General features: G+C 38.6%; 1 protein-coding gene across 3 annotated transcripts in view; it reads right to left on the reverse strand.

The window, feature by feature from the left end:
- Positions 1-351: 351 nt before the first annotated feature.
- Positions 352-17,369, reverse strand: part of FBXL5 (F-box and leucine rich repeat protein 5) — a 36,861-nt gene continuing 19,843 nt past the window's right edge. The window contains exons 6-12 of one of the 3 annotated variants that reach the window (XR_008577102.1): positions 15,583-15,708; positions 14,507-14,655; positions 14,234-14,316; positions 11,732-12,451; positions 8,775-8,923; positions 2,280-3,278; positions 913-1,010 (exon numbers count right to left, since the gene is read on the reverse strand). Coding sequence is in view for 1 of the 3 variants with exons in the window: in XM_054825441.1 (XP_054681416.1) it covers positions 934-1,010; positions 8,775-8,923; positions 11,732-12,451; positions 14,234-14,316; positions 14,507-14,655; positions 15,583-15,708 (1,304 nt within the window). In the remaining 2 variants the exon portion in view is untranslated. Of the gene's footprint in view, positions 1,011-2,159; positions 3,279-8,774; positions 8,924-11,731; positions 12,452-14,233; positions 14,317-14,506; positions 14,656-15,582; positions 15,709-17,369 lie in introns of all 3 variants that reach the window. The other 2 variants (XR_008577101.1, XM_054825441.1) reach the window with 2 other exon arrangements.

Below are 17,369 nucleotides of genomic sequence, written 5' to 3' on the forward strand. Positions count from 1 at the left end.
ACTTGTCACTTCCTAGCACAGGTTTCCCTCAGCCCAGCAATGGATTGTCCACCTCCCTGCCAGTCTGTACTGTTCAATGAGGGGTCTTTTCAAAAATCAGAGCAATGAGGAAGATGTATTGTTGATTCCATGGATTTCTTAGGAATGAAAATTGACATCCCTTGAAGCTCTTTCAAAAATGCATCTTAACACAGTTGTGGGAAGGAAAAAACAAACAAAACACCCCCCCATGTAGATCACAAAGTTCACAGCTCTGCAGCCACCACAACACCCACCCACCTCTGCAGCCTACTGGCATGGTACGCCTGGGTATTACACCTTAAAAGCACATGTATTCAACTACTACATAAATTTTTTGTTGGTGGGAATGTTTTATTTGAGTATGTCTTTCAAGCTCAAATACAAAACCAAATGCAAAAGGAAGGTGGGAATTTCCCTAGTTTTGCAATATAAAGAACTACTTCAGGATGAGAGGAAAGGGGGAGAAACAAGGCTCCTAAAGATGTATAATTGTTACCCAGATGCAAACAATACATTTCAAATTCTCTGCAGAGCTTTATATTGTACTTACGGATCCAAAATAAAAAAAAAACCAAAAACATTCACTTAACACAAAATAATCCAGTAAAGTATATTTAAGTGCCAAACTTGGAAGAAAGTGGCATTAAAAAAAAATCTGAATGTTTTCCCATCTTCCCCAAATTAAGTAAAACAAAACCCAACACCCTTCCAACCAAATGAGATTTTGTGAGATTGTTACAACACTGTACAGTACACTCATAATTAAGATTTTGAAGTTGTGGGCAGGGTCAGGCTAGTATAAACAAATCTCACTCCAAGGATTGTTAACACAAGATGCGAACTGTAAGTAAAGTGCATGAAAGGAAGCCTGCTCAGCTAAATGAAGTAGACTGAAAGATCAGAAGTCAGCGGTCATTCGCCAGAGCGGCAGCAGGCCCGAAAACCACACTGCAAATTCTGGCATCCACTGGCGGTTTCAGCATGAGGACCTGCACAAAAACAGAACAAATGTGAAAAGAAGAAAAGGCCATTTATTTAGATTCAGAGTTCTCGTAACCTGATAACTCAGAAAATGTCTCCTTTTTCTTCTTTTTAATACACTAAACTTCATTCAGCACTCTGAAACTTGAAACACAGCCAGTACTATCACAGTATAAAAACCTCAACTGGAACAATCGTTTTTTAAGAGATTTTTGCTCTGATAGCTTAGTCCCACGAAGCTAGCACATTGAAAATGACACAGATGTACAATGAGCAACACTAAATGAGTAAGGTTAGGCAAACTCTCACAGCTAGCTGTCAGAATTGAGGTGTATTTTCACAATGCATACTTAACTCCCATTTTTCAAATTCAGATGATGACTTCAGGGCATTAGCAGATAAACCATAACCTCCAAAACTATTTCTACTATAACAGAAACAGTTTTTTTAGTCTGGAAGGTTTTTTCTCCATGAACACTTCATGGTTGGCTAGATTCATGTACTCTGACTGGAAATTCAAAAACTAAAGTCACCTTTAGTATCACTGCAATTATCAGAAGCCATAAAGCTAATAAAAACCAGCCATTCAAAAAAGAAACAAAAAGTTGCGAACACAGACAGTATAAACCAGCATTGTAATTCTACCCACCTCCACTTACCTTCACTTACTGTTATCCCTTTAATTTGAAATGTTAAACTGATCATGAGATAAGAAACTATTAAATTTATTAGTACAGGATTTCAGCTCCTGCAGCCACATGCCTGCTTTAGAGATACAAAAATTTACAGTCCAGTTGGCTGACCTCTGACACCCAACATAAATTGGAAGTGGGTTGCTGAGTTAACTAAAACAAGCTGTTAAAGGCCTAACCAAGACACCCTAAAATTTCCTCCCTTTGTATTTGAGACAAATCAAAGAACGTTTAAGGTGTTTTTAATACATTTAGAAAGGACTAGCAAAATAATGTAATGAACTAGGGCACCATGCTATGTCTGGCTTGCTTTTTTTCCCCTTTAACAGTAACTTAAAGTCGTAATTCAATTAATTTCAAAGAACGTGGTGTCTGGAAATCAACTTTCTGCTTCATGCCACACACCGATGAGCAATATTCTAAAAGGTAATTAAGTTAACACACATGACACTGAATAAAACAAACCTGGAGCTATAATGAAGGACAATGGTATACAAAATAGTAAACTTCATTTGTCAAGCTCATTTTCCTTTTCAAGTCTTTTTTATTCACTTGAACTAAATTTTGATCCTCCAAGTCACTTACGAGCTAGAGTTTGAAAGCTTCTTCGTAAGTCCTTTAAAAAGGAGACTCGGTGCTTCTGAACAGCTGGTTTAGCAGAGCATGTTCTGTGCAGCAGCATTTTCCAAGGCGTAGCTGACCTTCCTCATCATTGCCACAGCTAAGCAGCGCATCAGTAATTTTGAAGCAACTGTCACATTTCTAGTAAAATGTTTGTTGACAAAGTGTACAGAACCACAACATCCCAAGGAAGGGAATACTCTGTATACTTCAATATTGTTTTCCATCCTTTTATTGCTCATTTTAAGAATGTTGTTCCTCATGCTCATAACTGGAGCATAAAAACTGCCCTTCGAGGTCTGGCCAATGGTCCATTTAAACCCATCTTCATCACTGGCAACAGCAAGCGTTACCTAGGGAGATCATAGAGGCCTCTTGTGCATCCCTTTTGTATCTCCCCAGCATCCCTAACTGTTGTAGTAGGAACATTAAAGTCCCTTCCCTTTAGTATTTGTTTATGGTTCAGTTGTACATGCATTTGTTTACCCTCTTTCTAAACCTGCTGATATTAACTGCTTCCACAATTCCCCATGGGACCAAGTTCCAGAAGTACACTACATTCTGCATCTGCTTTAAATCAATCGCCTACCCATTTCACCTACTGTGGCCGAGCTCTAATACTGCAGAATTTGGAGAGTTACTGGTGCACATTCACCTCATCTACTGCCTTCCCAGTTCTGTAAACAGTCATCCCCCTTCCTGCCTTCTCATTCCCATATTGAAACATTCCATCCTTCTGAGTGTCTCCTTGCAGGACAGCTGCTCAGTTCCCTATCTCTTTAGTAGGCCTCTTCTGTATCTTCTGTAACTCCATTACATACACTCCTCAAGATGGAGAGACCAAAACCGCATGCAGTACTCCAAATGCGAGTGCCCCAAGGCTTCCAGGACCATGCAGCAACACCCTCTCTCTTGTTCTCAACACCCTTACGATGCATAACATTGGTGGCTTTTTGGCTGCTGCTGCAAACAGGAAAGATCTCAGAATTAGCACCAACAGCTCTCTGAAATCATTGTCTCCACGCTGCAACTGCCAGCTCCAAATTCAGTTTCATGCAATCACAGTTTGATTATTCCCAACCACCCGGACATATAAGCATACATACAGCTATGCTGAAGCACATAAGAACTCCTTCTGGAATCTTCAGCACCACTACTGTGACTTCAGGCAGCTGAGTACCACTCAGAAACTTGGAAATTACCGTGCATGTTTCTTACACCACAACAGCAAAGGAGATGCTGAGTAAGACTGAACGCGGCACAGAACTCTTGGGGGGGGGGGTGGGGAACGGGATGACAGGTAGGAGGAAGAGATGTCACCTCAGATTCCCGTCCATCCTGAACAGTGGCCATTCAGCCCTGCCCTTTCTTCCTATCCTTTTAACTAGCTTTCAGTTTTTAAATTTACACCAGTCTTACAGCAACTTAATCTCAAAAACTTAGAAACTTCTAAGTAAACTGCATCATCTGAAAAGTTTATAGGTTCATTTCCTAAATTATTAGGCACTGAATTACAAGTGACATGAACAACATCACAGTGAAAATTCACCCTTCTTCCTATGCTACATTTCTTGTCCCATGTCTAATCCTCATACCATCACTAACTTTCCTCTATAGGCTCTGATAAAGAACTCTGATGAAATGAAATATTCAGGGTTCAAACCTCATCTCTTGAAATCTCCCACCCTGTATTCTTTCTTTGCACGTACAGACAATTCCCATAATTTGCAGGGTATTTTATGCTCTTATTACAACAAGGTAGTGTCATTAATGGTTGTTTTAACAGTCAGGCTATTTAGTTATGACTCATTTCATTTATGTTTTGACACGTCAATTGATCTCCTCCATCACAGGTCATTTATCTCCTCTATAAATGCCCCAGCCCTCCTTAGCTTGTTCTTTTTACATTTAATACAGATAGTGAAATTCAAATGCCTTTGCTTTTGATAGCCAGATCAACTGGTTTTGTTTCTCTAGCTTTATTTACTACACCTGACTTTTGGCTACACCTCTTTGGCTTCCTAATCTCTGATTTCCCCACTCTGCTAGTGACCTCTTTTGGAATGGACTTTGTTTTCAAACTATCTGTGTTTAAATTTAAATGGCCTCTTTGATCTTGCCAAAAACCACTCTCTCCTGTTTTCTTTGGACTCTATATACAAGGTCTCCAATTCATCTCACCTCACTGATGCACCAGGTTAAGCAATATGCTAACTGCATATATTGTTCCTTTTATATTGCCCAGTGAGCAAGATGGTAATTTCAGATCTTACAGCGAGGCTGAATCACTTTCAGAAGGGTCACTCTCTTTCTACTGACTGTGAAGACCTAACAAGTGCTAATGGTGAAGTGTGTTTTGGGACAGTTAACCTGGGAAAGCAGAGTTAATCAGATTCTCATCTAACCTGCCACAGTCTACGTTACTGGTTTAGTTACTTCTAAACTGGATTATTGTAATGGTTTTTACATGCACGTCTGACTACTCTGATGCTTCAGGTGACCCAGAATAGAGGTCTGCTTACTCATGATGAACAGCTTTCTGTTTTCAATAAAGTGCATATAAACACATCTTGCAATGTAAGAAAGGAGCATAGCTATTTGATTACTCCATTTTGTTACACGTACTAGTGAAACAAAGATTACAAAATTTCCTAGAAAGTTAGCCATTTCACCGATACATGACAACCCAAATGATGGTGAAAGAGACACTCCCAGCCAGGACAACTGGCTGCCACCACCACATCCCTTTAGCCACTCCTTTCTGCTGCCACAGGCAAGAGCTAGAACATTGATACAGTCTACAGCAAGATGGATCCCTGACCCATCTAGGAAGAAATAAGAAAAAAAAAGAAAAAAGATAAAGGCTTTCAGCTACCCCAGTTCTTGACTGAGTTTACCAAGTCGCCACAGAAAGACAATGCTGGCCACAGGAAGGCAGTAAGAATGAGCTGGGAGGAACAGAGCAGGGAAGGAAAGACAGTTCTTTTTCACAGCCATCACAAGCGAGAGGCTTCATCATCAACACTGCATACTGTACTTGATGGCAAATGTAGCAAAAGTAATATATTACAGGGGAATTACCAAAAAAGTGATCAAATTAAGCATTAGCTTTTTTTAAAAAAAATATATAAAGGCAATATTAAATTTCAGTCTGAGTTGCCAAAGTGCTACTCTCTATCAGCCTTTAGTAAAGTTACACTTACAGACCTTTATGAGAGCACCTTGGTTATCTGTAGAACTTAGAGACCAAACTCTTGAAGTCTAACAATGCATTCCCATAGAAATCTGCAGGAGTCCATAAATCTTAACAGAAATTGCAGTCTTGGCTCCATTGCTGGAAGACGGATCAAACTATGACCAATGAATTTCTAAATGCCAGAAGAAAATACTGAATCATCAGAATAACCACAACTTTATTTCATTAATACCCTATTTCTTTAATTATAGCACCTGAGGACTACATAATTAAAAAACTCTAGAAACTGAATCATACTTAAAAGCTGCAAACAGCTACTGCTGCAGAAATCAGAGTGCCTCATTTTTCTAATCTTGAAGCTGACAGAACACCAGGCTTTAAAACTGCGTAAGGAAAGATCGAACGCAGCTGGACAAAACAGCCCATGGGGAAATAACAAACTTCTAAGTGGCAAGAGGTAACTCAAACATTAAACTCTTTTTACTGAGTTCAGTGCGATTTACAATCAAATGTGGTTTAGATATTAAACAAAATGAGCAATTAGAAAGGGTGTATACTAACAGATTTGTTTTCAGTTGCAGCTGTGGGTTATCTAACTCCAAGTCTCCAGTGTTGAGCAAAACATAGGTAGAGATCCTAAACACTAGCATACAAACCAAGAACTGAAGTCATACTAACAGTAAACAAACAGAAAATAAATTTGGAAGTGTGTGCAAATTCGTGGTCTCTGCTCATAAAGACTGCATCATATTACTGCTGTGCAACAGCAGTCTGTGACTCAGACCCAAGTGAGTCTAACCAACTGTAGCCACCCTACCTTTTTAGTTTTAGTCTACTACAACGGCAGAGCAGCTATTGTTAGACCAGCACTTGCAATGAAAATCTGAAAACTGCAAAAATGCCAAACAAGTCCAGCAAGCTCTTCACAAAGAAAATTCAATGAAGCTGTAAGGGCCCCTGTTAGGCTCAGTGTTTACAGAAGAAAAAAATCTGAAAATATGCTGTAGGTGAAAGTAGAGCCCTTGTGTCAACAGACGACAAAGTGGTATCTTTATTATTCAAAGATGACTAAATTCCATGCTGTTGGCTCCATTTTTTGTTCTGCAAGACCGATGGGTTTTCCAACATGATCTCAGAACATATCTCCTTCCCCGAAAATAATCCCTGATAAGCTGGTGGGCAAACAAAATTATGAAATTATTCTCTACATGTGTACAGACCAGTAATCTTTGTGCAGCAGTTAATACAATCTATGTATGTGCAAACAAACATAAACAGCTTCAGACACATTGATTTAAATGAAACAGCTCTTGCTTTCCTTACAGTTACTTTACAAATACCAAACAATACAGAAATAGTTCAAGCTGTCACAGAAATCCTGCTGCCCACACAGTGGAATATGACATTAGTTTCACACTGAATAGCCCTATTGCAAAGAAGTTTGAGTGAAAATACAAAGAAAAGCATCCAGATAAAACTTCAGGGGCTGCAGTTATAAAAGGTAATTTCCCATTCAGAATTTTACTAGGACACCCCTGTAAGTTTTTATTGATTTCCTTCTTAAAGAAAACAGCCACAAACTTCTGAGTTCCTACTATTTCTCAATAGATGTGAGAAGTCAGACCATTACAGCCTCACTCTCCTGTTGCACTCTCTCTCTACAGGAGTAATTGTTCATCCAAAGGCACGCATGATGCTTTACAGAACCAAGCAGAGCTCATAGGCTCACAGCTTCCAGCAGGCAGTAAAAGGAAAGAAAGAAACAGGAAGAAGATCAGGACATCTTTGCAGAATAATTCCAAAAAGTATTCTGTTTAAAGCTTGGCTGTTCCATAATATCCTCAAGAAATTATTTATATTTAAAGTGGTGGACTTGCACAAGAGATTCGGGCTTTGTAAACTAATACTAAGATGACACAGTGTATTTTAGGGACAAGAAGAGAAACAGAAATATCTGAAGACAAACCACAAGTCTGGTATTACTGACAGAAGTGAAAACAGAAGAAAAATAGCAAGGAATCAGATGCAAAAGGAAAAAAGGCTTAACTGGTCTTTGAAGACATCTTTAAACTCAACACAATGCAGGAAGGAAAGTCAGTGAAGGACTAAAAAAGGAACTTTAAAATTTTCAGGTTGAAGTGTTAGATTTTTTAAAAGTTGTAGTCTGGATGGAATGGAAGGAAGTAACAAAGAGCAAGTTTTTTGAAAAAACCCAGCAGTGTCAAAAAAGTGTATAAAGTGCAAAAGTTATGGAAGCAAAACATGATTTAATACTTTTACTTCTAATATTAGGATCCATTCCAAGTGCATCATCTTCTATCAATTTCAGTGGACTGAATACCCAAGTGTCAGTACAGATTTACTTGCAGTATCAAAGCTCTGGCATCCTGTACCCCTGCTGTGGCTGCATCTCAATATAGATGCAAATTACCGCGCTGAGCACCATGAACTACCAGGGAATATAATTTTGTTTTACAGACAATTAGCTCTTATAATCCTGTGAACTCAGTTGTTATCCTCCTTTTCCCTTCCTTTCTGTTGCACTTACCTGTTTCAAATTCACACATGGAATACAAGTCCCACCATGGTTCCCATCTTTAATGCTATGAATGCTTACTGGACCTAACATAATAGCCTGAATTCCAGCATGGTAAACACTGAAAAGACTTGCACCATAAATATACTTTATGCATTCATCCAGATCCTTCCCTAGCTTAGATCCATCCCCCAAGGTACTAACTCAAGTAAAACCAAGAAAACTAAATTACATTTTCCATAAGGACACATGACAGTAGAATCAAAAATATCCTATACCAAAACTACTGCAAGATGGGAGGTTAGCATGGCAAAACACGTCATTCCTTTCTTAAAGATCATGGCTATGGTACCAATCTAATGAAGCCTCTAAAGTTATGACCATAAAGAAAACGTGGTTTACAGGAAGATACGAAGAGGGCAAGTGTATATTAGTTGTATGAAGACTTACTTTCTAGTCCCTATTATTTATGCTAAACTCAATTATGAGATACATGGACTAAAATGCTTTCCTAGGTAATACAGAACAGTACTAGCATCAAGCAAAAATACCCAGAACAACAAATGAGGAAAGACTGACTTAACAGTTATCACTTCATAATTAATCTGTGAAACTCAGTGCTATACAGCCAAAAAAAAATGTGGGTTCTTTTTGTTTTGTTTTAAAGAGCCCTTAAAGCAAACATAACTCCCCAGAAAAGCATCACACCTTCATAAAAAGACATTACCATTAATGTTGTCACAGTAGTAAAAGTGTTCATCGTTTAGAGAAGGGCACGCAGAAACTAAATCCTGCAGGCCTGCACCAGTTACAGTGAGACAACCCGAGAGGTTAAGGTGTTCCAAACGTGGCAGTCCTCCTCCCAGAGTCAATGCCCTGTTAACAGACAGAAGAGAGGTGTTAAAGAGCCTGCACAGAACTAGACTGACAAGTACTCCACTACGTCACTAAGTCAGACTTAACAAAAACAGCCCACACCTCTAATAAACCATGCAGTTTTAAATCTGGCAGTTTCATACCCTAATAAAGGGGGTCACCCCTGAAGCCACCTAACAGACCTGAAAAATAAGTGGATTTCGACAGAAACTAACAATTCCTTCTAACAGGCTTAAATGGTAAATCATTTTGAATGACTCCAGATATGACCAAGTATTTCAAAGAAGTAACAAGACATTCTTCTCCAAAACACCACTGACTTTGGCAACTCTTCCAAGGTGATGTATATTCCTCACCCCACCTTGAAAATGTGACATTCCCAAGTGTGGTGCATTACAGTTCTGAAAGTTTCACCATCTTTTTCATTTTTTAAATTATTTTGGAATCCAAATTTGTATTTTCCTAGGGCTGACAGCACAGCCTCTCTCTGCCAACACATCACCTTATTATTCAAGCTGAATTCCCCATTTTTCCTCTAAGCCCAAGAGAGCTTGGCTGTTGCTCCAAAAGCCTCATGGATATATCACACCTGAGCAATCACTCCATGTCAGGCTGCTTGCTCCTCCGTGAGCTCTCAGGGCAGCCAGCCCAAGTTCAATCACAAACACACTCACCGACCTTGAATTACCAAGCTACAGATCCAAGCCAGAACATAAAACTGAAAATGCCTTCTGAGCATCACTGTACAACTTTCTCTTGTCAGCAGGCAGAAGTAGAACTGTTGACCACAAAAGCAGCTATCAGTTAACAACTCTTCTATGAAATGGACTGCCAAGTGTTTCTGTTAGGAGGTTTCATTCTCTCCTCAGGGACTCAAACCATTCTGGTGAGTGCAAGAAGCACCTGTTTGCAGCACACTCTCAGCTCTTAAATACTTTTATCCAAAAAGTACCAATGGGAGACTGGCACCACAACTAAACCCTTCCCGTGACTCAATGATCAAATCTCCCTTTGGTCCTAGATTATCAAGTTATGAAAAAACAGACCAATAACACGCAAACCACACACAGCATGACATCATCAGCACCAAACAAAACTTAGCAGTACCAGTTCACTCTGCCACTTGAACAGCAACAATCTCAAACAGAAAGCACAGCTATCCGAATCTTACTCTGAGCAAGACTAGCACTGGTGAGTGAAAGAGTGTAATGAAAAAACACTACAGGAGACATTTATACTTCTGAACATCAAAGGGGATGAAGTCAGAGAGACAAATTAATGCCAGCAGCACCTCACACTATTTCTCAGCTGCCTATAGCATACAGTACAGGTAGGCATGAAGTCTTCCCACTCCAAGAAGCTTTAACTGGCCTTAAGTGCTGCAGCATACCTGAGCAGGTGGCTCAAGTACTTCAGCCTTATCCCATTTTTATTATGAAGCAATAACTTTTTTCTGACACAATACACAATATCAATGGCAAATATTACCACACACAGGAAATTTTCCAATTCTTGAAGCCATCTCAATGTTCAACTATTTTTTCTTCTTCCTTTAATTGTTATATGAAGTCATATTTAACATGATATTCTGCACATACAAAATTATCATAGAATCATTTAGGTTGGAAAATACCTTTAAGATCATCAAGTACAACTGTTAACCTAGCACTGCCAAGTCCACCACTAAACCATGTCCCTAAGCATCACAACTATGCATGTTTTAAATACCTCCAGGCATGATGACTCAACCACTTCCCTGGGCAGCCTGTTCCAGTGCTTGATAACCCTTTCAGTGAAGAAATCTTTCCTAATACTCAATCTAAACCTCCCCTGACACAACGTGAGGCCATTTCCCTTCATCCTTTCACTTGTTACTTGGGAAAAGAGATCAACCCCCACCTGGCTACAACCTCCTTTCAGGTAGTTGTAGAGAGTGAGAAGGTCTCCCCTCAGCCTCCTTTTCTCCAGGGTAAACAACCCCAGTTCCCTCAGCCACTCCTCATCAGACTTGTGCTCTAGACCCTTCACCAGCTTCGTTGCCCTTCTTTGGACACGCTCCAGCACCTCAATGTCTTTTTGTAGTGAGTGGCCCAAAACTGAACACAGTACTTGAGGCGCTGCCTCACCAGTGCTGAGTACAGGGGACGATCACTTCCCTAGTCCTGCTGGCCTTCTGATTTCTATTTCTGATACAAGCCAGGATGCTGTTGGCCTTCTTGGCCACCTGGGCACACTGCTGGCTCATATCCAGCCAACTGTCAACCAGCACCCCCAGGTCCTTTTCCATCAGGCAGCTTTCCAGCCAGTCTTCCCCGAGCCTGTAGCGTTGCATGGGGCTGTTGTGACCCAAGTGCAGGACCCAGCACTGTTGAACTTCATACAGTTGGCCTCGACCCATCAATCCAGCTTGTCCGTAAATTATGTCATTATCCAGACAGGTTAAGTGAGATGTTACTCCAGTTTTATTAAGTTTCAAGCATACTGACAGGCATAATAAATAAAAAACCCCAACAGTGAATCAATGCAATTTCCTAACAAGAAATCACTAAAGATTAAATCTAAAAGCATTAATACTGCCTAGAACAACAAATTCACAAAAATACTTTACTTCAGAGGATATGTCTAAAAGATTTTTTTTTTTACATCCCCAAAGGAAAAGCTAGAGAGTTTTCAAGTCTGCAACTATAAATATTCTAAGATTCAAAGACAACTTCTTCTACTAAATCTAGGCATTCACCCCAGAATGACCCAACAAATAAAATTAGAAAAGACGTACTGCAGCAAAATAGCTCAAAAATATCTCCTCACCTGAGAGCACGGTCTGTGATCTGGTAACATCCAGACAGACTGAGAAACTGAAGAACTCGTGCAGTCTCTTCATCTGTTTTTTCACTCCCAGAGTATGCAGAGTCTTTTTTCTCTGACTGCTTAGTCCTTGGTTTTTTACACAGTGCAGAGGACTCTGGAAGTGCTCGAATAGTTCTTAGTGCTGTCCCAGCACAACAAAATGAGTGACCGCAGTAAATTAAGTCAGTAGAAGCACAGTGCTGCTGCCACCCTCTAGTCCTTAATCCATAAATGTCTCTACCGTAGCAAGATGCAGAACAACTAATATGGGATGTTGGTTCCATAAGACAAAATCCTTCAACATTTCTGTGTCTCCACTCTGCAGCATCTTCAATGTCAGCTAAATCATCTGCATCTAGCATCCACACATATGCAGAATTGAAGTCTTTTGAGCCATCAGGTTTAGTCCAATGCTGCTTACTATCTCCTCCCTCAGTGAAGTTTTCATTGTTGATTTCATGCAAACAATTATACTTCTTGTTGGACTGCAGAGTAATCTCTCTGTTTTTCCACAAAGTCTTAGCATTCCTGTTTCTGCAGCTTTTCAGAATACCTCTGTTATGGTGAGTTGATATGATACCCAGTGCTCTGGAAATCCTCTCTATAGCCACATCTGTGATTTTTTCACATCCAGATAGATCAAGGTGGCGTAGATTTTGACAACAACCAACTGAAGACCAACTGAAATCAGAGAAAAAAGTAGTTATTCTGGGGTTATTCTAGGGGTCAAGGGGGTGTGTGTGTGTGGTTGGTTTGGGTTTTTTTTTTTTGGGGGGGGGTGGTGTTTTGGGGTTTGTTGTTTGGTTGGGTTTTTTTTAGTTTTTAGGTTTTGTCAGAAACAGGTATTAAGGCTAAATATAAAAAAAGAACATTTCATAAGTAAAATACTTATATTAATTCACAGAATATTTAAAGAAAATACCCCAGACAGGTTAGATTTGATACTCCAAGTGCTGTATATATGCCTAGAAAAATTACATCTAAAGAAATGTGAAATGAATCAATCAGTAACAACCTGTATTTTTTCTATTTACTGAGACTTGGAAGTTCAAATTTGCCATACACTGAACAAATTTTTAAATAGATCAGACTGCAAACACCAGATACATATGTAACAATGATTTCAAAAAGCAACTTCTGTTGTGCACAATGCAGTTACCAAGAGCCATTTAAGTTACTAGACATCACAGTTAACTTCTCAGAAGGCTGAAAAAAAGTAAACTTACTGAACTAGCAAATTTCACCCTCCAAAAAATACACCTGAGATGTAACATTCAGCTCAAAGTATTTTAATAGTTGTGATTTCTAGTATTTGAGTTTCTCAACCCTGGATGTTTATACCTATTAAATATCAGTGTACTTAGATCATATATCCTTCTGTCATTTCCCATTTCTTTCAGAGAGACTTGCTGGATTCATGAAACACATTCTGTATACAGTATTAATTATTCCATAAAAGTGATTAGGATTGAAGATGGCAATGAAATCAGAGATTTTCGTATTAACAAAAACCTCACCCCTTCAGACTTATCTTTTTCAACTCAAATAGAAATTTGATCTACAGTAATATTGTTACATTATTAGCTTAAGCGACCTTTAACTATCCATAGTTTATGTTAACTTTCATTTACTTTCCATAAGTGATTACTTATATTCACAACAAGCCAAACTCATTTTTTGAAATTGAAAATATAGATATATATATAAGGAGCAGCAGATAATGTAAGTTTCACAAGAGACTGACAAAAGCTCACAAAGACTGATTTCTGAGCCACAGAAATTCCATAAGGCTTTTATTTCAAAACTTTGTGCATAAGCTGCAGAGTGTTGTTACCAGCATCTATGCTGGTAAAATCTTCTGTGTTGTTAAAACGTAGAACTCAAGAGTACTATATGACCTAAGCGTTGAACACCAAAATAGCCACTGAGTTTTGGTACTACAGTAAGACCCACTGGTGCAGGCTCTGCATCCATGCACCACCCCACTGCCATCAATGACATTTCTGGAGGCTTCTGTAAAACTCAGGAATCCATAGTTACTACACCTAAGCCTTAGAGCTTTAGCCACCATTTGATTAGTGTCTTAAATAGCTGTATTTCTAACACTATCAGCTATACTGGACCAAGAACTACCATAACTGACTCCGCAAAATCTACAGAAAATTTCAAGTTGTTAATAACTCAAACAAAACACAATTATTGTTATGGATAGCTACACATTGATAGGCAATATATATCCAATAGCAAAGACAGAGCATTTTTAATGGCCATTACAAAGTTATGTGCTTCACTTGCTATTTCATTGATTTGTTACTCTGGTTTAGCTCTTAGTTATGCGTGAATCCTGAATGTGATTTCTCTATTTGTCTCTATCAGCAATGGACTAAGACACATTTGAATGCTCTTCTCCCTCAAAAAACTATAATTTTTTTTTTTTTTCAAAGGAAACAACAATTATCTAACCTTTCAAACGCAGAATCTGAAATATCAGTTTGAGTGAGATCCAAATATTCCAAGTTGGGGCAAAGCTCCAAGATCTGTCTAACCTGGAAAAGGAAAGGAAAATAATCAGTACAGACACAAGCCAGTAAGGCTGCACACAGTGTCAAGAGACAACGTATGAATTAACATGCTCTTGAATTTTCACTATCCCAGTGTTTTAAACTCAGGCACATCAGTTATTAATTAGAGGCTGCATAGTCAGTTATTATTAAATGCCAGTTTCAAGTTACATACCATTTTGCTAGATACTGCAGAACTGTAGGCCAATACTAATGTCTTCACTGAGGAGCCAACATGCGGGAGGACATTATGAATTAAGCCATGAAGTAAACGTTTTTCCATTTGTGCTATATTAATGGCAATCGAATCTTCAGCTGCTTCTTCTGCAAAATAAAACCAAAGAGAAAGCCTTAAAATATGTTTTGAGTAATTTGAAATTCACATTGCCATCTTACATCAAAGAAGTTATCAGGAAACTAGAGAAAGTTTAACAAGGCATACAACAAGCTTTTGCTGAACTCCAGCTCAACATACTACTAAAGCCTCATCTTTAAAAAACATCTGCTTGTCTGTCTAACAGTCCTGAAGAGTTTAACTCCAACAGCAAGTAAAAACAGTAAGTCTTAACAGAAAATTATCATTAAAGGACTTGGAGAAATATATACTACAGATTATGTACTGCTCAGGGCAGCTGTTTCCACCAACTTGCTTTATACATTGAAATACCTCACAGAGCATTTCATATCCTGTGACATAACAGCTTAAGACAAATTTTAAATTAAGCCTAGAAGGCATTAGGATGCAAGATAATTCAGCTTAACTTCCTGAAGAGATGAAACCTAGCTTTTACCTCCTTCCTAACTCCAGACACATCCCCATAACTCTTCTGCCTGCACTCATGTTTGCTTTCTCCTAGATGAATTAATTCAGCTCATTAAAACCAGCTGCCTGCTTCTCCCCCCTTCACCTCCTCATTCCCCTTTTTTTTCCACCCAGCTAGGAGTCAGGATGAGATGAGGAGAGGAAAAAGAGCAATCCTTTCAGGAACCTTAAGTAGTTGTTAGACAAAGCTTCCCAAGTTCTTTTTTACTGTATAGGTCTACTTGGCTTAGTGAGCATTTAATCTAGACAGAACATAAATATTCTTGCAGTTGTCATTTTAATATACTGGAATAAATTATGAAAAAAAAAATCTGTATTTTAAACTGATTTTACAGAAAAGACACTATTTAATACTCTTTTTTTTCCCCTTATAGCTATGTCATCTTCAGGATAAAAAAATAAAATTCACCAAAATCAGATTTACCTACCAGATTCATCTATGTCAGCATCTTCATCCCATTCCTGGAAAGCACGACTTTCATCTTGTCTATTTTTCACCCATTCCTCATCAGGTTCTGTCTCAAGATCCGCTGCAGGACCGCTATACCAATCACCTAATCATTCCCCCCCCAAAAAAAGAAAGAAAGAAAGGGAAAAAGGAAAGAAAAAAAGATATTAAGACAAACTTCTCATCACTGCAGAAAACAGCAATAATAAACTTCTCAGTATACCGTGACCTGACCTAAAGATATAAATAAATTTTGCATTCATCTCAACTAAGGTTGGACTGAACCTTGACATAATTTTTGTTTGATCTATATTTTAAAGCTTCAAAAGATTCCTGGAACAGTTTCACTACCGTTACAGAACTCACAGCCTATTACGCTATTCTGAGGCATGCCTGTTGTCCTTATATTCTTGGTAGGGACAAACATGATTGCAAAAATAAAATAAACAATTATGAAATATTTGGACTGTGTAGGTGCTGAAGTTCTTCCTGGTAGGTATATTAACCATCAACTTTTAGTATAACATTTGGTTGAAGACATTTCTATTTTCCTCTGCAACCTCACAAACATACAGTCAACCAGGATGCATTTTATTAGTCTGGGTTTAGTCCAGGATCAAGAAACCCAAGGTCCAGAAGTAGCCTACTTACAACAGCTATTCAATACTCAATTACAGCATATGTAGGACTGAAATCAATAGACAATCACTTTTAGAACATCTGGATGAACATGACTATCAGCAACAGCTCCACTGTCTTAGCTGGTAGGGCATCCCCTCTCCCCGAGGGGACCCGGACAGGCATAATTTACTACTTCTTTGGGTATACTGTATTGTTGGCTCGGTATAAGCAGGTCTGCTGCCTCCCTCAGCATTGACATGCTTAAAACAGAAACAGCTTATCCTACTACCTCATTAATGGGGATCCTACTATCCCCAAAGCAAGAGCAGCCCCTGTTGAATGGTATCTAAAGAACAGAGTTTCTTATGAGCAATACAGTCGCAGTGAAATCCTAATTTATTGTCAACCAATTGTGAAGCAAAAGGTTTTGATAACATTTCTCACGTTCTTTAAGCCATCTCTCTAATATATAAAAAGCCTCAGAAGCCCTCTCTATATGGAGGAGGGAAAAAAAAAGTTAAAAAATTTAACTAAGCCTGTAGTTTTATGTTCTTTTTATCCCCTCTGTGCAGAAATGCTCTGAACTGTGTGGAAGCTTCTCAGATAGGATTTACTGCCAAACAACTGTAGTAGTATAGACAGTACGTCATGATACTAGCTTCCTGTTGTGCCAAAAACAGGTTTACAAAGAAGTCATTTTAAGCAGCTGACAACTATCTTTTTTTTGTGTAGCACTGAATTATCATGACAACTAGGTTTCAGTTTAAAAAGAAAATTTAGCAGTTTAAACTCTGAAACCTCTCCTTTCCACTCCATCTTTTGCAGCTCAGGGATCAGTCTATTATTTTCAGTAAGATTTATCCAACCAAAAAAAATTAATTCAGACCCAAAAGTCAGATTTTAGAAGCCATAAAGGTCTGGTCAGAAAGAAGTTTTTAGCTTTTATGTATCTCTAAATTTAAGTTATATATTGTCAGATTTCTCTTAATATCTTAAAGGCACATAAAATACAGCACAGATGGTCTCCTTTTTACTCAACTACACTGACTGCAATTGTGAAGCCTGCTATGCCATAGTCAAGTGAGTTGTTTAATACTCACATAAATATGGACAAATACAAACAGAAATATTTAAAGCTACAAGTAT

Source organism: Grus americana, chromosome 4 (genome assembly GCF_028858705.1).
Source record: "Grus americana isolate bGruAme1 chromosome 4, bGruAme1.mat, whole genome shotgun sequence".
NCBI lineage: Eukaryota > Metazoa > Chordata > Aves > Gruiformes > Gruidae > Grus > Grus americana.